This window comes from Acomys minous (genome assembly GCF_964271855.1).
Source record: "Acomys minous genome assembly, chromosome: 10".
Taxonomy (NCBI): Eukaryota; Metazoa; Chordata; class Mammalia; order Rodentia; family Muridae; genus Acomys; species Acomys minous.
In genome coordinates this window covers 4,522,329-4,545,118 of record NC_140491.1, presented here as the reverse complement: position 1 = coordinate 4,545,118, position 22,790 = coordinate 4,522,329, and the positions used below count along the sequence as shown (strand labels likewise).

Sequence of the window (22,790 nt, the reverse complement as noted above, 5' to 3'; positions counted from 1 at the left end):
GGCTAGGGTGCTGTGGAGCATTCTTATGAACTGAAGCCACACCACGAGCTAAAATCGGACCGTCGGGAAGGAACTCCACCAAACCTCTCCCCATCTTCCCTGTGGTTATGACTTTCTCGGCCTCACACTCTAAGTTTTAACACTGCGTGACAGGTGGTCCTCATTGTCGACTTGATGCACCTTAGAATCACCTAGGAGACACACCCCTGGGAGTGCCCCTCAGCGCGTTCCAGAGAGGCTTAACTGAGGAGGTAAGAGCTACCCCAAACGTAGATGGGCCGAGGCCCCAGACTGACTGAAGGGGGGGAAGTTGAAAGCCCACCCGATGTTCACTGTGAGCTGACTGCTCACAGAGATGCCACCAGCCCATCCATGCCCCTCTCACCACGCCTCCCTCGCCACTGTGCGTCATGTCTCCTCAAAGTTGAACCAAACCCTCTTCTTTCCTTAAACTGTCCGTGTCAAGTGTTTTGTCATAGCAATCAGGAATATAAAGTCATAGAACATCCAAATTAAAATTAGGTAAGGAAGCCGGGCGTGGTGGCGCACACCTTTAATCCCAGCACTCGGGAGGCAGAGGCAGGCGGATCACTGTGAGTTCGAGGCCAGCCTGGTCTACAAAGTGAGTCCAGGACAGCCAGGGCTACATAGAGAAACCCTGTCTCGAAAAAAAAAAAAAAATAAGTAAGGATCTTCACCTACCCTCGATGGAGACAACTAACTCAGGTGTTCAGAAAAAAGTAGGAATACCCTCAGCAAGAAAAATGTGTCTTTAAGTCAGAAAGAAAGAAAAATTTAAAAAAAAAAGGAAAGAAAAAGGAAAAAGAAAACAAAAGAGAAGTAGCACTGCAGTCAGAGGCAGCCTCCGAGATGCGCGATAGGTTTGACCAGCACAGAGAGTCCAGGCGGGGAAGGAGAGTCAAGCCCCCATTGCTGCAGACTTTGCTAGAGCAGCTAGTAGCTAAACAACGATGTTAGATTTACAAAGTGTAAAACACGGACGCATATACTTCACTCAGAATATGAACGTGCAGGCTTGTGAGCCAGGGTCTACAGCCGTGTTTTGCCAGGAAACCTGCTCGTTGAAACCCTGGATTTTCTACACCTGATCCCATGGGACAAAGTCACGGTCAAAACAAATCAAAATACAGAAAATTATCTTCTGGCTGTGTGTCTCAGGTTATTGGAGAACCTTATATATGAAACACGAAATAATTTGTTATGAACTATGAATGAAACTCATGCTTAGACCTCGGGCTTGTATCTAGAAGCACATATTCCAAACCTTAGGACCCCACGTTCTGAGTCACGCTGAACCCAAGCAGTTTGGACGAGGGACACTCAAGAGGCTGTTGCTTTCAAGGTGTTGAGAAGTTGCAATTCTCAGGCTTCTGCTGCTGTGGACCCAGGGACAGGATTCACGGTGACCTGGAACTGCGGGCCAAGTTTACCTGTTCTCCCTTAAGTTACTCTGATTAGAATATTTCACCAAAGCACCAGGAAACGAAAGCAGGACGGAGTGGTATGACACATGGCCTCTTGACAGTTTTGCCTCCAGCAATTTCAGATACTGGAAGGCGGCCTCTTTGACAAAGACGGGAGAGCTCATTTGGGAGGAGGTGGGTTTCTTTCTACACTCAAGTTTGCCAGAGCGTGGCTCTCTTGATGGGCTTCTAGCAATTCAAACCTCCCACCAGGGTTTGCTTTATTGATTTCAGCACAGGCTTTTGGAGATGCACAATTGCTATAGCAGCCCAGAGCAGTGGTTCTCGGCCTTCCTAATGCTGCGACCCTTTAACATAGTTCTTCCTGATGTGGAGACTCCCAACCATAAAAACATTTCACTGCTACTTTATATAACTGTGACCTGGATACCATTATCAATTGTAACGTAAAGACCCTGATATGCAGAATACATGATGTACAACCTTTGAGAAAGGATTGCTTAACCCTCAGAAAGGGTCGTGACCCACAGGTTGTGAACCGTTGGCATAGAGCAGCCACGATCTTCAGCCAGCTAATTTTTCCTAGTGCTTATCACAAAACTGTACGTCTACGGCTGGGAATATATAAGCCTTCAGATTTCTAAGTTCCAGCAGTGACCAACCGTACAATCCGGAATCATTGTAACAGCGCTGCTTTCTTCTCCCAGATGCCTGCATGTCTATATGTCTATACAGTTTATCCCACTTGTGGGTTTTCAGCAAGACTGAAACGCTGACTTTTCCTTTCTGGGAGCAGTAAGAGGCTCTGTTGGAAAAGGTTCCTAATGTAGCATGTGCTGTGGAGGTCTGCTTTTCTTCCCATGCACCACAAACAGAGGGTGGTCCCTTGTGGTGTGGCCTAGGAGCGAGCGCAAGTGGAGCAAAGTGTGCTTCCAGGTGGATCTGCTTCTGGATGGATCTGCTTCTCGGATGGATCTGCTTCTCGGATGGATCTGCTTCCAGGTGTATCTGCTTCCGGATGGATCTGCTTCCTGGATGGATCTGCTTCCTGGATGGATCTGCTTCCGGGTGGATCTGCTTCCGGGTGGATCTGCTTCCTGGATGGATCTGCTTCCGGGTGGATCTGCTTCTGGATGGATCTACTTCTCGGATGGATCTGCTTCCGGGTGGATCTGCTTCTGGGTAGATCTGCTTCTGGCTGCAGTTTATGCACCTGGTATCCATTATTTTTCGAATTTGTTACATAGTGACGTGCAGCACCCTGCAGACACTGACCAGAGAGTGCTGGAGTGTTTTGTCATCCTAAGCTAAGAAATGTATGGGTGGTCTGTATATTTTTTAAAAATATATTTATTTTTATGTGTTAGAGTGTTTTGCCTGCACGTGTGTCTGGTGTGATTGGGTCCTCTGGAATTGATGCTATACGGTGTTGTAAGCCACCATGTGGGCACCGGGTATCAAACTTGGGTCCTCTGGAAGAGCATCTGGTGCTCTTAACCACTGAGCCATCTTCCCAGCCCCAGGTGGTCTATCATATACGAGCTTTGTTTTGCATGCGTTTAATGGGAATACCTGTCTTTCTGAATAGAACATTGATTATATGTATCTATATATGTGTATATATATATATATATATATCTACATAGGCATAAAAATTATGCGAGGACTTTTCATCGGCAGCCAAAGCTTTATAATGTTAAAGGCAAGAATACTGCATTATGGGTATAATTTCAAATGTGTAGGTGAGAATATTTTTTGGGGGAGGGGTTATCATCCTAAACACAATTTAATATGATGAATTATGATATTCCTCTTGGCCACGCATAAAAGGTAAAACACAAAACAAAACATACAAAACAAAACACACACACACACACTAAGAGAAAAACGGAAGGATAGTTTGCTGTAGTCTGTTGCTGTGATGAAACACTCCGGCCAAGAGAGGAGGAAATGTTTTATCTCTGCTTCTATCATTGAAGGGAGTCAGGGCAGCAACTCAAGTAAGAGCCTGAAGCAGAAACCACGGGGGAACGCTGCTTGCTGGTTTAGCTTCTCACCACTCACCACTCACACTTAGCTTTCCTGTTCAGTCCAGGATGCCTGCCTAGGAATGATGATGCCCACAGTGGGCTAGGCACTCTTGAATTAATTAGTAATCAAGGCGATCCCCCACAGGTAACGTCCACAGGTCAGCCTGATCTGGGCAATTCTTCAGTTGAAACTCTCTTAGATGATTCTAGGCTGCATCAAGATGACAATTAAAGCTAACTAGGGTAACTGTATTAATTACCATGAAGTGTTCTATAAATGTAGTAACGAAGCTTTACTTATTAAGCCTGAGGCTTTCCCCCGGATGCTGTTTAGAAGGCGGCAGCCAGGACATGCTGTACTTTCCTTTCTTGCTAACTTCCTAAGATCTCTCCTGTGAATATCAGTCTATTTCCATTGAGCCATATTTGGCTGAGTAATAACAAAGTTATGAAAAGGGAGGAAAAAACCTTACTGGTTTCTTTTAAATTAAAATTTGTTAAGTTCACTGATAACGATTCAGGCTGAGAGGACATTAGTATGTGGCAAAATGTATGTTTCGCATACAAAAATTACCTGTGAGTTGGAACTGCACTGGAAGCTCATGGTGGATTTACTACTGGAATGAAAACAGCAGCTTATGTAGCAAATCCTCAGGATATTTAGCATATGGAGCATAGTGAAACATTCAACCACTTTTGGGTAAGAAAACTGTGCTATTCAAATGACCGATGAGTGAGTACCCTCCTAGCCTCCAAAACCAACATCTGCTGATATTCTGTGGAGTCAAAGGAAGCCAAGAGACTTTACATTGTAGGGGCCAAGGATACAGAAATAACATACAGACAGTTCTTCTCAGGGGAAAAAGAAAAACGGAAAAGTAACTTCAAGAAAGACTTCCTTTCTGAGGCACATTTTAGACACCGTTTCTTTGGTGGAGTACACACATTTATACAGATAAACCGCCATGCCTTTAATTTCAGTGGTTCAGATGGTATTTTTGATAGGGGCTGTTCCACACTGACAGTGCATATCCGAGGGCTGAGGCTGCATACAGCAACACAATAAACTGAAATTGGCAAACGCATCTTACAGAAGGCACTAAAAAGAAAACTGCTCCTAGTAGGAAATTTTATTATAATGTTTAGACCAAGAACACCATTTGGCGTAGTTTAAGGTCGGCGTGGTAGGCCAGCACTGGAGTGTTTGTCTTGCAAGCCTGACTCCCTTGCTTCAGTCTCAAGTACGGGGAACGTCTGCCCACGATTGCTTTCTAAAACACGTCCTTCCTTGTGCGGAATGTCAGAGCTGGCGCCAGCTCCTCTCTTGTACCCCAATCTGCAAGCTCTCTTATACTACCTTCTTAGTTCTCGGTGGCTTTTTCACGCATCTATTTTTCAAAACCATCCTTCCTGTAGGGTGTTTCTTCCCTTCTCTCTGCTCCATGCCTTGGCGCTGGCAGAAAGTCTTGCCTGCTTTTTCGACCTGTTATCTCCACTTGGAGCTCAGAACCCAGCCTTTCTTTAACTTTCCTTAAGCAAAACCCATTTATTAAAATGAAGACAATCGCCAAAAATCCATCATGGGTTCGTAATGAACTCCGCCTCCCCCTGCCCCTTATTTTACACAGTAGGGTCCCACAGGCTGAGAGCTCTTAGACACGCCCTACAACACACATCTCGTGCCCTTTGGCGAATCAGAACTGAGAAAACGGAAGGCAATCTATTAGATATTTGGCTGAAGGCCACAGTAGAGTTTCGGTTTATCGATGGTTTTTGAAACCTGCAAAGTTCAGGCGCTTAAAATTGACGAAAAGCACAGCGCTCTTGAGGATCGCAATGTACTTGTCTGGGATACATAGCTGCGGCACTGGGCGTCAGTAAAATACAACACAGAGCGGGTAAATTGAGTAAGCGGAGGTGTAATTTAAGAAGGGTGGTGATGGATATCGAGGCAGCAGCTACTAGGAACTGCAGGTAGCACGAGGGGCTCCTTGGGCACCAGCCATGTTGGGGTGAGACGTGTATACTTTGTAAAAAATGCGCAGACTATTCACATAGGCTTTACATACTCTTTAGCATAAGTGGCCATGACTGTAGTGTGTAATGGGTGTGTCTTTTTTAGAGTCACACCTGAAACTCCACCATATTGAGTTATAGCAAGCGGCACTTGGTGGCTCTCAGATTTCTGTGTGCTCTTAGGCGTTCACACACGTGAGGGCTTTTCTGGTGCAGCTCATCAGAGGTGGCTACCGCACATAATGAGACCCATAGCTTCCTCAGCATCCTTAGTAGAAGTGGAATAGCAAACGTGACGAGCGAGGGCTGAGCTGAGGATTTATGTCAAATCTAAATATGGGCATTTTTATAAAGCTATAAAACCCTCTCAGTATGTCCTTTAGTCAGACTTCTGTGAAAGAAACAATCTCTCTGCATTTCCAATATTTATTCAGATTTTCTTGGAAGTAAGTATAAGGTCGACATTCATTAACAGTTTGTAAGTCTTCCGAAGCCAAACATCTGCTTGGCACCCAGTGGTGTGCATAACTGATTTTTCTTTGAAGGACGGTCCGTTGAGTGTTTACTGGCTTTGTTTGGTCCTTGTTGCTACCTCTTAAGTAGAACATTTGTTTAGAGACATCCTTAAGCTAAAGACTGGTCCCCCAAAGTCTCAGGAAGTAGATCTACCTTGACCCCCTTTTATTTAACATACTCATGCTACAACAGAAAATATACAAAGTATCCCCTCTGGGCCTCTTCTTGGAAGATGCCATTGGGCAGAGTAAAGGCAGAAGGCTTTGCCTGGGAGTGTTACTCTGACACCACTCACTGAAGTCAAATGGATTTTTTTTTTAAAGTCTACTATGAGGAAAATGGCCTAAAACGGGGTTAAGCTTTGATTAGAGATGTTGCAAGTAGAGAAAAATGCTTACTTCAGTTTAACCTCTGCTTTCCAGGAGACATGAGTACATAAATTATGCAGTAGGACGGTGATTACTAGCCAGTCTAAAAGCTGGAGGCTCTAAGCCAATTTTCAACCAACTGTCACAGAATGTAAGTTTCAAAATATGTTTAAACTAAACTGACAACTACAGAAAAAAAAAACCCTTAAAATTCTTTGAAAAGCTGGGCTATGTGAACGGACGAGGGCCTCAGAAACCACACACTATTTAACCCAGCGATACTTCACTGTGGCCTTCCTGATTTTCTGGAGGGATGGGTCAGAGAAACAACAGCTGTGTCTGTCCCCAGACCAGGATCTAAGCAGCAGAGATGTGCTGCCCAGCACAGAGCATCCAACAAAAGTGCTCATCCGAACACTCCAAGGATGACAGGCAGGCTTCTGGCCAGCTGCTCCCTGGCTGGGATGAGTTACCCTAGGAGAGAGCCCCGGTGCTTCCTTCCTTTCCACATCTCAGTAGCTTGTCCTCTACCTGCTGCAGGCGTCTGAGTACCCGGAGGGTTCTACACCGCTACCCTCTGATCTCATCATTATGCAGAGAGAATGGTTCGATTCAGTGTCTACGGTGCCATGGAGGTAGAGTTAGAACAGACGTTTCCTGAACACCCCAGTCAAAACAGCACCGTGCTAATATACTGATGGGAAGGCGAAAGTGCTGGCAGCTGAGCTCAGGAGTTATTTATCTAGAACCTCAGGACAGCTCTCAACTTCAGATGTTTCTGCAAGTCACGGGTACTAGAGCAAAGCTTGTTTTCCTTAGGGAGTTGCAGGTCACGCGTGAGAACCCTGATAGTGGTCTACACCATCATGCATTGGAGCATGCATGTTTCTTCTGGCAGGGTCCAACCAAACCAGAACTTTCTATTGTTCTTCAAAAGCACCAGAGAGGGTGTGCCGGCACATGCCTGTAACGCTTGCTAGTACTTGGGAGCAGGAGGAGGAGGAGGAGGGGGAGGAGGAGGAGGAAGAAAGAGGACTAGGAACTCAAGGCTAGCTTTGTGTACATAGTGAGCTCAAAGCTAGCCTGGACTACCTGAGACCCTGTCTCACAGACCAGCCAGTTAAAGAACCAACCAACCAACCAACCAGCCTTATCTGTGATTATCCCAAGTAAGAAGCAGTGGACTTGGGCAAGTAAATAAAAGGAAAGAAGCACCAGAAGCAGCTGCTTGTTTGATATGTCGCCAGCAAGAAACTTTTAGACATGGGTGCATGTTTCTTATCCGGTGACCTGTGTTAGAGGTAAACTGCCCAACAGCAAACACAAAAGCTACATAGTTTATGTGAACACAGCTTGCTAGGCTGATGATAAAAAACAGGACTATGTTCTGGTGTTTTGTCTTTAGACACACACACACACACACACACACACACACACACACACACACACACACACTTCTTGAGGTATATAACATGTAGCCTATACTCTGTAAACCAAAACCAGGACTCAAATGCCCCGAATAATTTTGGGCTGGGGCGATTAGCTCTGTCTCTGGATGGTCCCCTCAGGAATCAGTGATGAGTGGGAGATGCGGTGGGTACTGACCACAATTCAGCGGGAGGCTCTGGTGGGACGGGAGGTGGGGGGTGGGAGTTGGGGTGGGTGGGTGGGGCAAAAGCTCAGCCAAAGCTCATCTTTGTAACCATAGCAATTAGGCAAACACTAAAAACTCCTTTCGCTGATTGGATCCTGAGGACAGAGTGAACGAGAGACTCTCTGTCTCATTATCCATTGCCTCAGTGGACTGTAGAGAACAGTCCTGTTCTGAATTACCTTCATGTGTGTGGACTGACAAGCAGTAGATTGGAAGGGAGTCTCAATTTGAGGGGGAAAAAATCCCAAAGAGTTAGCATGAACATGAAGTAACCTGGGAAACAGTACTATGCGGTATTTTGATACAATATTCAATATTTATCTGAGCATCATTTTTCCAATAGAATAAAGTCTAGAGTTTCCTGAGGCTGGGAGACCATTGTTATGTGAGAACCGAGGAGCCATTCTCCAAGGACCATTCACAGGCTCACTCACTCCTCAGTGCCAACCTCTGATAGGAACATGATCATTACACTGAGAGGTCAGGACAAGGAACGAGGAAAACACAGTCTGTGCCGGCGATTTAACTCTGAAGAGGCACCAGTCCAAGAAGGGTGCACAGACATTAATCCAGCTGTGGCACTGATGTAATTATGGGTTACACCAGCCTCAGCGCCAAAACAGAAGCTTTTCTTTAGAGAAAGAGAGCATGGACATAATTAGAATAAAAAGAGCAGAAGAAAGATGTTTCATTAAAACAAGAGCAAAATCCTGAATAGACCTATCTGCCCAGGGACCAACATGACCCTCAAACATTCATGGAACAGGGGCAGCTGAGGAGGGGGTAAGCAGCCACACACAGCTTCACAAGCTCAGTGTCAGCACTGACTGCACACTCATGGCAGGGTGGGGGGGTGGGGTAGGGAATCCATCCCAGGGTCCCTGGCCTGGATGAGCTCCGAGGTCCATGTGACTTGTCGTCCTCCAGGAGGAGATCTCCAGAGCACAGAACATACCTGTAGCTTGCCTCTGCTACAACAGTGTTCCTCTGCTGTTGCTGAGCCCTGAAGGCGAGCTCTTTGGAGAGCTGTGGGAGGCACCCGCTGTAACGCCTGCATCAGGAACACAGGCTTCCCGCCTGTGTCTTTCAAACATACTGTGACTCTTCTTAGAGAGAGAGGACAGGGACAGCAAGGAGAGCAGGTAGTGAGTCATATTCCTCTTGGTGAGTGCGATACCGGTGCCCCGTGCACAGCAGGCATGCACGTCGTCATAGATGCTAGCTAGTGCCAACTGGCCACTTTATCTAGACATCATTGTTTTCTGGCCTGCATTTGGTTTCTGAGTAGGAGCCAGCAGTCATAACACTCATGGGCTTTTGAGTAATCTCCTGCTGATCCTTGTGAACGTGACTAAGTGCAGCACAAAGTTATCCCACGGAAGAGTGTGAGGGCTGGGCACTAGTGGGCCTCTGTCAAGACATTAGCAAGAAACCACTGAAAGTTACTGTAGCCCCAGACCTTAAAAAAAGCATGAAGATGCCCAAGTAGAACCAAGAATAGAATACAATTGTCATCATTGTGATAAAGAAAGAACATGGCTGTTATGAACACTAAGCATCTGCATCAAGTATCACTCAAGAATTTCAGTCATATTTTTAATATACACCACAGGGAAGACTAGATTCTATAGCTAAAATACTTAGGTACCCGAAAACCACAGGCAAGTCTTAGCTCTCAAGAGGATAATACAGTTTTGTAGGTCGCTTACACACGATCTAGGGTATGTTGTGTAAATACAGTCCAGAAAGTGAATTTCAGTTGAAATTCAAGAAACACACTATTAAGCGGATAAGCGGAGACAAAAATGGTTTAAAAGAAATAACTCTTTTTAATGTTAGTAACTAGAGCTTTTACAACATAGAGCAAACAGAAGAATGTTAAGGTTAAAGGCTAGCGCACCGACTGTGAGAAATTGTCAAGAGGCCCCACTCACGTCCTGTATCCCAAGGAGGGAGGGTGGGTGGAGGAAGTGCTGGATCCCCTGGGCCCAGCTGGTGAGATTCAGTAAGCGGGTGACAGGGAGACTCCTTAGCCGAGGAGACCCTAAGAGAGGAGCCCGGGCGGTCCTATGAAGTACTTTAAATCGGAGGAGGACAGCTTGAACAATTTAGACAAGGAAAACCAGACAGGCTAGAGCTAAGTGGTAAACACAGAGGCACTTCCATGGATTAGGCCATGGTAACTGAAAAAGAGATTTTAATCTAGGGTATGAGCAATATTGTAAATTAGAAGGCAAGAGTCTTTAGAGTCAGTAAACAGCCGCCAGAAACATATTCAGCTATTTGGAAAATGACTCAGTTTGCACTTGGCATCATGATCTCCCTCCAGACTAAATTCTAGCCGTAAGGATCAGCGATCTAAATAAAGTCAACACGTTCCTTCTATAAACGAGCCAAGATGAAAACGCAGATAAATAATCTTGTACCCCCACTTTGGTGCTGAAGATCAGAGCTCACTCTATCACTGAGCTACAGCCCTGGTCCCAGCAACTTTTTTTTTCTTCCAGTATTGGAGTTTGAACCCAGAATGTTGCAATGTTGCAGATGTCAGACAAAGGCCACTGAGCTACACTTGTAGTCTTTTTGAAAGTTAACTTATTTAATTTTTTTTTTTTTTTTGGTATAGAGCCTCCCTAAATCTCCCAAGCAGACCTTAAGTTTGGTATCTTTATGGCTTCAGCCCCCTGAGTAGCTGGAATTATTGACCTGTGCCACTTGTCTGGCTGCCGTGGACTGACTTAAGGTACAGATAAATGCCAACAAGCTGGTGATTTCACATTATGAGCAGCACTTAATCTTCACTGTTAGGACTCACTTTCAAAACTGCTGACAAACCCACCTCAGTCTCTGAACCTTGGGACTTGGAGCCCATGACTGAAGCAACCTAACATTTGTAACTTAGATTAAAACAACTATGTAACATGTAAAAATCAAGGGCTTAAGATGAGGCTGGAGAGGGGGTTCAGCAGTTAAGAACTGTTATTCTGCTCTTCCCAGAGATCCACCCTCTCCGCTCCTGGCACCCAGTTGCCTGTAATTCCAGCTTCAGGGGCATCCAGCACCTGGGCCACACCCCTCCACTCCCCAGGTACACACACACACACACACATGTGCACATACGCGCTCTCACATATATACATAATTAAAACCATTAAAAAATAACATTAAAATAAAGTCACCTTCGTTGAAACCTGACAACGTTGGGGAACAACTTACCTGCAGCAAATGACGGCTTTGCAGGACAAAGCTAAGTCCAGGAAATATTGCCGGACTCCAAAGGTTAAGGCGTATTTGAGGGTCTTCCCATCAATTATAAGGGCAAAATCGTTTTCCTTTCGAAGAGCGTCTCCAAGGGTGGTACAGTGCCGGCTGAGCGTCTCCCTTGTCCCCTGGAATATCAACCGAGGCCATCAGCATCCATTCCCTTTGTTCTACTACGACGTCTTCAAGATGTTTAGTGACTAAATTTAGTTATTTTGAGTGCATTTTATTTTTCAATTTGCTTTCACAAACCTTCATTTCTTCAGTTCTTACAAAGCCTCCTCTAGAGGGGGGACTGAAAAGGTTCTCAGTTAAACTCTGTGTAAGTTATATACCTGTGCACAGCAGGGCAGGGCCTGGACCACAGGTGCTTACTCCTGCGTACCCCCCCTTTCCCCCCCCCCCCCCCCGTTCACTCTTGATCCCACAGTCACAATACTGCAAAAGCACTTTCACGAAACTCTCTTCTTTAGAAAAAAAATATATATAACAACACTGGTCTGATTTATGAACTAGTCAAAGTTGATTTGCCCTGAACCCAAGGGGAAAAGTTGGGGAATATAATTTAAATAATTTATGGGTGTTCTTTTGAGAGTACTCAATGCTATGACAGTTTAATTCCCAGGGACCTAAAGGAGGAAATGCAGGGTTCGTAATCTCCTGTAACTTCGTGAATTGGCTTTCTTGGTTCCGCGATGCTGTTTTAGTCTGGGGGTGGAGACACGCGTTTGGGGGGTGGAGACACGCGTTTGGGGGGTGGAGACATGCGTTTGGGGGGTGGAGACACGCAGTTTGGTGGATTTGATGGATCAAGTACACGGAGCCTTTCTATCAACCAATAGTCCACTCTTAAGCAGAATAAAAAGCTCTAATCATTGGGATTGCACAAGAACAGATGCACATCAAGGAATGCTTGCCTACTTCACCAAAAGGGGAAAAGGTTAAAAAAATATCTCCCACAAAAAAAATTATCATTTCACATAACAAATTTTCCCCCCAAGCCGTATGGACTCTTCTTATGATGTAATGGGCCCACCCAGTTCCTGTTCCAAAGAGCCCTGACACTGAAGAAGTACACCACCACTCACTCTACACAAGGAAACAAACTGAATTTTCGTTCCGAGCACTAAATCTACATTATTTATGTAATAAAATACAGTTACATATAATATGCTTATAGAATAGTTTGTGTTCAGCCCACCCACAGAAACTTTGACCCAGGAGTTGCTCTGCCTATCAAGGAAGGAGCAGACATTGAGAAAATGTCCAGCAGGTGCCTGGTCCAACCTGAGACCCGCCCATGAGAGACAGCCAAGCCCTGAGGATGCTCTGCCCTGCTTGCCGGATGGGAGCCTAGCATGGCTGCCCTCTGAGTGGCTCCACCCAGGAGCTGGTAGCACATGCGCAGACCACACAGCCAAACATGGGGTGGAGCACTGGGGAGGTCTTAGGGAAGAGTGTGTGTGTGTGTGTGTGTGTGTGTGTGTGTGTAACATGGGGGAGGTCTTAGGGAAGAGTCGGGGTGGGGGGAGGGAAGGACGGAGGACTCAGAGGGGACAGTAGTGACACAGAAGGACTGACAGAGCCAACAAACCACGGGCTCAGGGGGCCCTGTGGAGACTGGGGCTCCAGCCAGGGACCACGCATGGACTGGACCTGGGTCCCCTGTGCTGCCGATGCAGCCAATGGGCAGCTAGGTCCTCATGTGGGTACCCTAGTGAGGGAGGTGGGGGCTGGCTATGACATGGACTCTGCTGCCTGTTTTTTTGTTGCTTTCCTGTGGCGAGGCTGCTTCACTGGGCCACAGGGGAAGGGATGCACTCAGTCCTGATGCGACCTGATATGCTGGGGTGGGTGGGTAGGTAGGTGGGGTTCTCCTTCTCTGGGAGTGGGGAGGGGAGGGAGGACGTATGACTAGGATGTAAAGAAAAATTAATAAAAAATAAGTTTGTGTTTATTATATTCAAAACAGCTTTTTTTTTTCTTTTTGTGGTGGTTTATCTTGCCAACACCGTTAGACTAAGTGACATCTGAGCGTGGCTGTGACTGTTTCCAGTGACAATCAGATCACGAGCGCTCTGAAGTAATAAATGGGTTCACGGTGGTGCCTGTTGGAAGAAGCATCACCCCGGGGGTGGGGGGTGGAGCTATCTCATCCGGGCCTGTGCTGGCATCCGCTTCTCCCTGCTCCCTGCCCGCTGTGCTGTGAGCTGGTCCGCCACCTTCCTCATCTCAAGTTGTTGTTATTGGGCACTGGTCACAAGACTGAAAGAGGAACGTAACTGGTAACATTAATGCTCCAGTTCATGGGCCTGGCCCTGTCATTCTGAAGTTATTTCATTGTGAGGGAAGCGACAAGGAAGTTAAATTTTCAGACGGGAGATAGTTGAAGGTGTTTTTTGTATTTGTATTCAAATGTGGCTCCCACCATCCTGTCATTGTAGAATCTGTTTATCTGGATGATAAACCGTGTCATACTGTAGAGCAAAACTGCCGGCATTCCTAGCACTAAAGCCTCACAATGTGATGTTTAAACTTTATATCAGGGGGCAAGAATTTGTTTCACTCAAAAGGACTTAAGAAAAGCAGGTGTCTAAGTCTTTAAAAGCCTAGCAGTGAAACTTAGCAATGGTATTCTAAAGTCTATTGCTCCAGATTGTTTTAAGAGAAAATTTGTAGAGTTTAGGCGGATACATAAACCACCTAAATAATAATAATAATAAATACCTAGCATGTGCTGCACACTGGGCAGTTCTAAGGACTGTGCATATACGTGGGACATTTTTTTTAACTCTTACTCTAACCCTGACTCTGGGGTCTACTGTTGTCCAGGGTTAAGACAGACTGCTTAAGCTTCTTGCTCAAGAATACATTGACACTGCGGAGTAAAGTAGACTCAGAATTAAGTTTCTGTTCTGGCTTGTCATTCTCTGCACAGTCCATCAAAAAGAAACCAAACGCCAAAAGTATCACACAGTGAAAGCACAAGAAGCAAGTACAAGGCCACATTATTATTTTTTTTCTGTTGTTTCCCAAGAGCCTTCACTGCCCTTTCATCTGTCTTTCTAAAACAGAGTTAAAACACAAATCATGCTGGTTCTTGCTCTACAGTCTTTCCAGGGCTTCCAGCTGTGGACCCACTAGAGTGTAAGCCCCTCCCCGCCTTAAAAAACGGTACCAAGCCTTCCTTGATGAACTTCTCTCACAGATCCCTCCACAAGCGTGACTCTTACATGTCTCTCTTCCTTGAGTTTCTTTCCTGCTAAAGCAAGCTGACCTACCAGGCCCCCACGGTGCCCAGTGCAATTGAGCTGATGCCAATAAAGCCTTTAGCTCCTTCCGGGGAGTTCCACCGTTGAACCGTTGGCCACAACATGCACAGAGCCTACAATGTCACACACCCAAAAGTACAGCTTATTGAATGACAGCACTGATAAGTTCTACAGCATTCCACTGGCAGCATTCCATTCCCCTTTATTATGAGAGAGAGAGAGAGAGAGAGAGAGAGAGAGAGAGAGAGAGAGAGAGAGAAATTCTTGTTCTCTTTAGTAGAATTTCAAATAAAGATAAAAAGACACTGTGTGTATATGTATATGTGTGTGTGTTTATATTTACATAAGTCACTGCTCAAGTGACACCTGATGTGAAAACCTGAAATGAAACCTACAAAGGTCCCCAAGAAGACTTCAGATATCTTTGGGGATCAGCTGTAAATCTGAGGAAGAAACTGTCCTCAGCACTGAGGACTCAGCCCGGTGCTCCCCAGGCTGTGGGAGCGTCCCCTGTGCCCTACTTTCCTTTTCTAACGTCCTCTCTGACACCTCCAAACTGGCTGAGAACTCTCATTTGTGGCATTAGTGCCTCTGTGTTTCCTTGGTGACTACCAAAGATCTTCTTCAAATCAAGAGGTGTCAGGAGACATTTCGGGGACGGGTGAAAAACTCAACACAGTGAATTCTCAGCAGCCCACCTCGGGTGCGAGGTAACACTAACACCAATTTGCTAACTCTCCCTATTTTAGTTCATAGTGTTCTTGTATAAGGAGCTCTGTTGCTGGCTATGTGCCGCTAGTTGTGGCTTATATTTTATCCTTATTTACTGCTCGGAGTGTTTTAAAATTCTTTAATTTATGAAATGTCATTGCATTTTCTTCAAGCCTGGGAGCTGTACTTTATGGCCATATTGCACTGAAACTTATCTCCTGTGGCTGTGGATAAATTTATTACTGTATTAGCGGCTACTGGAGAGGTAAGTGTGTGTGTGTGTGTGTGTGTGTGTCTGAGAGAGAGAGAGAGAGAGAGAGAGAGAGAGACAGACAGACAGAGACAGAGACAGAGACTGATTGGTTGATTCAGATTCTTGCTAGTCTGGAATTCAACATGTAGCCGAGGTTGGCCTCAAACTCATGAAACCCCTGCCTCAGCTTCTCCAGTGCTGGGGCTACAGGTGTGCACTGCCATGCCTGGCTGCAGACCCCTTCTGCATGAGATGAGGCAGCTACATAATCTAGAGATCTCTAGAAAGGGCTTCCTGCCAGGGAGAGAGATGGGTGCCTCTCTAACTCTTGCTGGCTTGACTCACCTTACTTACAGCCTCACCACGAGCTGGCCCTGGAAAGGCCAGAGCAGAAGCTAGGCTTGGTCACCTGCAGACTCTTTGCTCAGGTCTTCTTGGGCTCCACGGAGTCCATTGTTGGACCCTGCTGCTAAGGTAGAAGTCCGGCATTGCCTGATAGGCCCTGAGCTCAAAAATGATGGCCTCCCTTCCTCAGCTGGGTTCCTTCCTCTCTGCCTGACCTGGGGAAAGCCCAGATCCTCTAAGGACTGTCACAGAGCCCTCAGGGAGATTACAGGCCCAATCCGCTCCTGATAAGAAACCTGTTCATTGTGCACTGGGGACTCCTGGACACACCCTCCCCATGCCAATAAGATGTCTGTATCTTAGCTTCCAGCCAATAAGATGTCTGTATCTTAGCTTCCAGCCAATAAGATGTCTGTATCTTAGCTTCCGGCCAATGACCTCTCTCTCCGTCTCTGATCCTACCTGGGGTTTCCCCTTGCCGCTGCCCACAGGATAATTAAGTCCTGTGCTCCCCTTCTTATGACAGGACGGTGCTGCTGCATGTAAATGAAGTCACCCTGGCACCCCTAGACCCAGTGAACCAACACATTCAACCCCCCAAATCCTCCCACTGCCCAAGCTTTGTAATGCCCCTGATTCACAAAGTAAGCTCTCTCTCTCTCTCTCTCTCTCTCTCTCTCTCTCTCTCTCTCACTCCGTTCCTCCACTGTGATCTTCTGAGACTCATCATTTATTCTGGGGAAAGGACTCCCCTTCTCCCTGGGGAGGCCAGGACAGCCAAGGCTACGCAGAGAAACCCTGTCTTGAAAAACAAACAAACAAACAAACAAACAAACAAGAGCCAATTGTAACATAGTAGAAAAAAAATTTCCACACCTCCAGTGAGATCTGGAGTCTCTCTCTAACCGTTCCTGAGGGGAGCAGAACCCAAGACTCTGAGGTTCCACCCATTGCCGCCTGGAAGCCAGAAGCCCTAGGACCATCCTTTTGAGAGAAACATGTACTTCTGATGGGGTGCTCAGTAGTGCAGAGTGACAGTCCATGAAATCTTGCTTCATGAACTTGGGATTGGGGATGACTCCAGAGCAGTGGTTCTCAACCTGTGGGTTGTGACCCCTGTGGGGAGGGGCTTGCATATTAGATATCCTGTATATCAGATATCTGCATAGATATTTACATTAGGATTCACAACAGCAAAATTATAGTTATAAAGTAGCAACAAAGACAATTTTATGGTTAGGAGTCAGCACAGCATGAGGAACTAACTGGATCAAAGGATCGCAGCATTGGGAAGGTTGAGAACCACTGCTCCAGAGTGACTGTTAGTGATGCCGTGTGCCAACTCCCTGCCTCGTGGCTAAATCCTCCTCCCCAGTGCTCAGCACGAAGCTGACACCCAAGTTCTTTACCCTCCCCTGGCATCAGGTGCAATCGAGGTACCTAGGGCAAGGCAGCACCTGCACACTGTCCAGCCCTGCACTCCTTAGAAAACCCAGGAGCAGCTGGGCGTCGGGGCGCACGCCTTTAATCTCAGCACCTGGGAGGCAGAGGAAGGTGGCTCTCTGTGAGTTCGAGGCCAGCCTGGTCTAGAAAATGAGTCTAGGACAGCCAAGGCTACACAGAGAAACCCTGTCTTGAAAACCAAAACCAAAACCAAAACAAACCAACCAAACCAACCAAACCAACCAACAACCAACCAGACAAACAAACAAACAAACAAAAAAAAAAAAAGAAAAGAAAGAAAAGAAAGAAAGAAAAAGGAGGAACAGTACTGGGATCACTTGACACTTTCTGTCACTGTCTCCTAGTGATGCTGTCCCATCTACCTGTGGCCACTAACGCTCAGCTCTCCCAGCACGGCTTCCAATACATAAACATTATCTGGGAACTTGAGTGCCCTCCAGCTCTAGCAATGAGAACCCCTCCTCCTCTCAAATGGCATGTAGCTCCTGGAGCATGGTGGGAGGAGAAATATTTATATAATTAATGTCTGTTTTTCCTTAGCAATTTCTGCCCGAGGCAGAGCAATCTGATATAGCTCATTTCAAAAATTTCAAAGTGAAAATGGAGTTTCTCTGCCACGGTTCTGTAGGTTCTTGTGTGAGGTGACTGCACTAACATACGTGTCTGTTTATGATAAATGTAAGATTTAGTTTTTCCGGCGTATTCTTCAGCTATGGCACCATCAAGGCTCTGAAAATTTTTTTTTTTAGCACAGAGATAAATTTCACCTAGACAATGGGAGCTTACTTTAATTTACCAAATCTAAGGACAAATATTAAACAGAATATATATGTATAAGTATACATATATATGTACTGATACCTGAGCACATTTTATTGACTATTTTGGTGGCTTGTGGTCCTACCTCATCATCATGTAACACGTGAGTTTTATGACCAAATGTTTCACTCTTTCTCTGCTTTTATGCTCTCCAAATGTTCACACCCTAAAATTGCAAATTAACAGAACATTCCAGAAACATTTCTAATAGCATATTCTGACTATATCAAGCATGGACAACCTTAGCACGTTCTTAAAGAGTGAGTTATGACTCTTGTAATAACAACTTGGACAAACCACTGGGTATTACTTATTTTTCTACAATGTGTTACTGATTCAGTGGAACGCTGGACATTCCAAACGCGCCTACGCAATACATATATCAACTGCTCTTCCAGCTACTGCAGGCAATAGTAAAAGGATATACACCCGAGAGTAGAGAGAAACTACATTTATGTACAACTGGCCCATTTAGTATTGCGTCCCAGTCAGTAGAGCTAGCGTTCTTTGACATAGGTTTTGATAAAAAAAACCTTTGGTGTTTCTAAATTCCTATCCTAAATTAGAATATAATATTTAAAAACATATGTGTATAGAACCAAACCAATATAAAGTAAATTTTGCAAAATGGGTAAGGGCAGACAGAAGGTTAAGTCATTAAAAACGTATGGTCAGAGGGGTCCTCCGAAGTAGCTTCGTGGAAGGCAGCCAAACAAATGCATTTCATCAATACTACATATTGCTAAAGATAATGGAGAGAGGGGAAAAATATTGCATGCTTTGCTGATATACAAGTATAAGTTTTCCTGACAAGGGCAGATGTAAAACACTGTAGTTGGGGGGAAAAAAACCACACACACAAAACCCAACAGTCCAATCTCCCAGAGGGGTCACGCCACCTGAGGAGGGTCGGCGGTCACAAAATGGAAGCAGGTAAAAGGAGGAAGGTGGAATGCTGGGTAAATTGCTCTTTGTCTCTCAGTAGAGGGTTGAGATTTGGGATTATGATCGGTTCCATGAGGGAAATAATTCCCTGTGAGCATCCAGTCTCACTTGGGGTCGAGAAGAGACGGACGCGAGGGGTGTGGAAGTGAGGGGTGTCGAGCGAGCAGCCAGCCGGTGTTTTGGGGTCGGGGTATGCGGAAAAGAATGATCAACCCAGGCAAAGGAAGGGAGAAGGAGATGGGGACGAAATTATATAATTTAAATAGTTTTGTGGATAAAGGCTTTTTACCAAAGCCTTCACGGTAATTACTTTAAACCACCACTGAGAGCCTCCTAAACACTTATTTTGAGGTTGGTATTAAACATTCCCCAGTGGTGGCTGTGATTCGAACGCGAAGGGCAGCGTTCTCGGAGGAACTGGGTCGGCAGACATCCAGTCTCTCCTACTGCCTTCAATTCAGCCAGGACAACGTTGCTCAGAACATACCACGGGCTAGCTGGAAATAAGCAATAAGTAAATTGCCAAGTCTGGACAAGTATCTGAGGCCCATGAGAAACTGTTTCCCAGACCCAGAGAAAACGAATACTGAACCCATTTGCTTAATAATTTCAATTAATAAATAAATGGCGGGATATGGAAGACTCATTATCTGCAGTTCTTCTTTAGGGCCAGCCCACATGTGCACTGCCTGCTATTGTCTGGGCGCATTCAGTAACTTCTCATAGGGGCCAGACTGAATTCCATGAGTTTTCCAGAAGGACATTCTCCTTTAGCTGCTCTGCGGCCCTGGGGTGGGGGTGGGGTTAAAGAACAAATTAAGCAAGTTGGAAGATGTGGCGATGCCTCTCAGGACGCAGAATTCCGTGACTGAGTCATGCCATCACCAGAGAAGGTACAGTTATTTAAAGCTTCAGATAAAAGCACACTCTGGACTTGGGAGTGGCGAAGTGGGAAATGAGGATGCTGTGACCATTAGCACGTGAACGCACTCAAAGGAAGGCTCTATCCGTGGTGTGAGCCAGGAGCCCCTGCCCAACCCTCAGGAGCACAGAACGATCCAGGTGCACCTGAGATCTCAGTCAGTCAGTGCCTCGCAGACCGTTGTTTTTAATGATGCTCTGACCTGCCAACGGTGTGGGTAGGAAGGATGGAGAGAGGGCAACAGGCGAGGCGTGAGCGTGCAGCTCAGAAACGTCAACAGTATGTGGGGAGAAGCGCAAGGGGGCAGCCTGGTTAGAGAGCACTTATCTGTAATTCTAGGTCTCAGGGAAAAGTGCAGATGTTTAGGCAGGATGAGGTAAAGAAATTCAGATTTGAGGGTAGAGGAATTTCTTGAAACGGAGACACTAAATCTGTGAACAATTTCACTCAGGGCTCTGCACACCAGCCGCTCTTACTGTGTCGTGTTTACAAAAGGGGACATATTAAATTCTACGAGACCAAACACTGTGTTTGATGTTTTAACCACATACTCTGGCTGCCAGCAGATATGGTCTCAAATTAGGGGTATGGAAAATAGATGATTTGTTCAAACATAATTTTTACTTTTTAGTAATGCTTACATTTCTTCCTGGGGGTGAGCAGTGTGCCTTACAGAGTCAAAGCAACGTCCCGACTGACTGTGGGGCATTACAAGGGAGCATCTCGGCTCCAGGTAGGGGACAGCAACACCTTTAACAACACAAGGACTTCACGACTCAAACTGCAAGAACTTTGCTAAAGGTAAAAGAAAATTCAGAATTAAAGCACCAACACTGGTAGTGGAAAGGAGCGCTTTGCGGTTTCAAACCTGTCTAAGCTAGTTTTCTGAGCAATACAAAATGTATTGTATTAGACTCCAGGGACGTATCAAAACCAAACCTGAAGTAGCTTGCATTTTCTCTCCCCTCCCCCTTTCTCTTCTGGAGTCAAGTCAATGACTTGCTTATTCTGGATTTCTTTCAGAAGCCATTTACTGATGGCTGGGTCCCAAAACAGTGAGGTTTGTGTGCATAAAACATGTAAGTTGAGCTCAAAAGGGTGCAGATGACAACTTCGGCATTTAGATCCTGAATGTCCTATATGCTATAGTAAAACCTGACACAGTGTTAGAAAATCAACTGCAGCTAGAAGAAAAAAAATCAGCAACTCTTTGAAGGGTATTTCTGTACCATGGTGTTGGAAATTTAAAAAAAAAAATGCTTGCTAACTTAATCTCCAACGTGGCCAACAATTAATTTTCCGTAAAATGTATCAGAGAGAGATAGTGGAATCCATAATTAAACTTATGGCTGATTTGGGGCCACGTTCTCCAATTAAATAGAGAAGTGGAAACAATTTCAGAGCGAGGTAGCTGTGTAAAGTTATCTCTCATGCAAGCCGGCAGTGAGGAAGGAGCTCGCCTCTCCCGGGGGTAAGAGTGCTGAAAGCAATGGGAACAGTGAAGGCTGGGATCCTAGCATCTATGCAATGCTTACCGAGGCAGGGTGCAAAGCCAGGGAAAGAGTCCGGGAACGTGGGAGGAGAAGATGCTCCTCACCTTTGACTCTGACTGAAGTCTCTCACCAGCTAGACAAACCATTCCTGTCCAGTTAACACTGGCTGTGAAAGCTGCCTGCCTAGAGGGGATATTCCTTACGGAGAGTTACTTTCTAGTAAGAATGTTAAAGTAGCACGGACTGTGCTTATGCCCAAGAGTCCACCAGCTTCATCCTTTCCCAACTGGAAACCAACAATAGACTTACTAGGAATCTCATACAAACGCCATTTCTAGCTTAAAACAACAACAACAACAACAACAAAAACCAACCAACCAAACAAACAAAAAAACAAAACAAAACAGGAGGGGTTTTACTGCGCCCCCTTGTGGAACTCTTGTGACTCATGGTTAACCGTTGCAGATTGCGACCCCTATCCAAGGCACCCTAGAGCAACCATAGAATCTGCTTTATGAAAAAGAAGCAGGTGCCGGGTGGTAGCAGCGCACACTTTTAATCTCAACACTCGGGAGGCAGAGGCAGGAGGATCTCTGTGAGTCTGAGGGCAGCCTGATGTACAGTGAGTTCCAGGAGAGCCAGTGCTCCACAGAGAAACCAAGTCTGGAAAACACCAAAAGGGGGCGGGGACAGGGGCGGGGCAAAACGGGGGTGGGGGGAAGTCCTAGCAACTCTGAGATCCAAGAGCCAACACAATAGTTTCATGGTTACTTCTAAGATGCTGAAGGGTGACTGTCTTGTGACCCCCCCTCCCCCCGGCCCCTACCCCCCACTCCCCCCCACCTCCAATGGTTGGGTGTGAATCTCTCTCTTCCTATTAACTAACGCTTAAATTTCTACTAAAATCTCATCTGAACTCTCAGCTCCATCTTTACTGTCTCCTCCTGAAGTTCTTCTCTGTGGCATGTCCGGAGTCTCATTTGCAGCAGAGCGAGTCTCAGGAGCCTCCAGGCTGCGGCAGGTGGAGGCCGTGTCCAGCCACCACTGGCCCCCACACCACTGCTGTCAGCGCTAACTACACGCTAGCCTCTGTGTTCAGCACTTAACGGCTACTGTTTCACTTAACCCTTATAATGGCATGTCTAGGACTGAGATATTCTTATGACTTCTATCTCACAAATGTGGCAGCCGAAGGCAAGGACAAAAATACTCAGATGTTATGTTCTGGAGCCAAATAACTAAGGCCCTGGGACCCCTACCTGTCTGTCTACCTTTC

At 45.8% G+C, this 22,790-nt stretch overlaps 1 protein-coding gene across 4 annotated transcripts in view; it reads right to left on the bottom strand.

The window, feature by feature from the left end:
* ATP8A1 (ATPase phospholipid transporting 8A1) overlaps nt 1-22,790 on the bottom strand; it is a 225,650-nt gene that overhangs the window by 51,529 nt on the left and 151,331 nt on the right. For all 4 annotated transcript variants that reach the window (XM_084797285.1, XM_084797286.1, XM_084797287.1 and 1 more), the window contains one exon: nt 11,246-11,418. In XM_084797285.1, the coding sequence (XP_084653411.1) occupies nt 11,246-11,418 (173 nt within the window). The remainder of the gene's footprint in view (nt 1-11,245; nt 11,419-22,790) is intronic.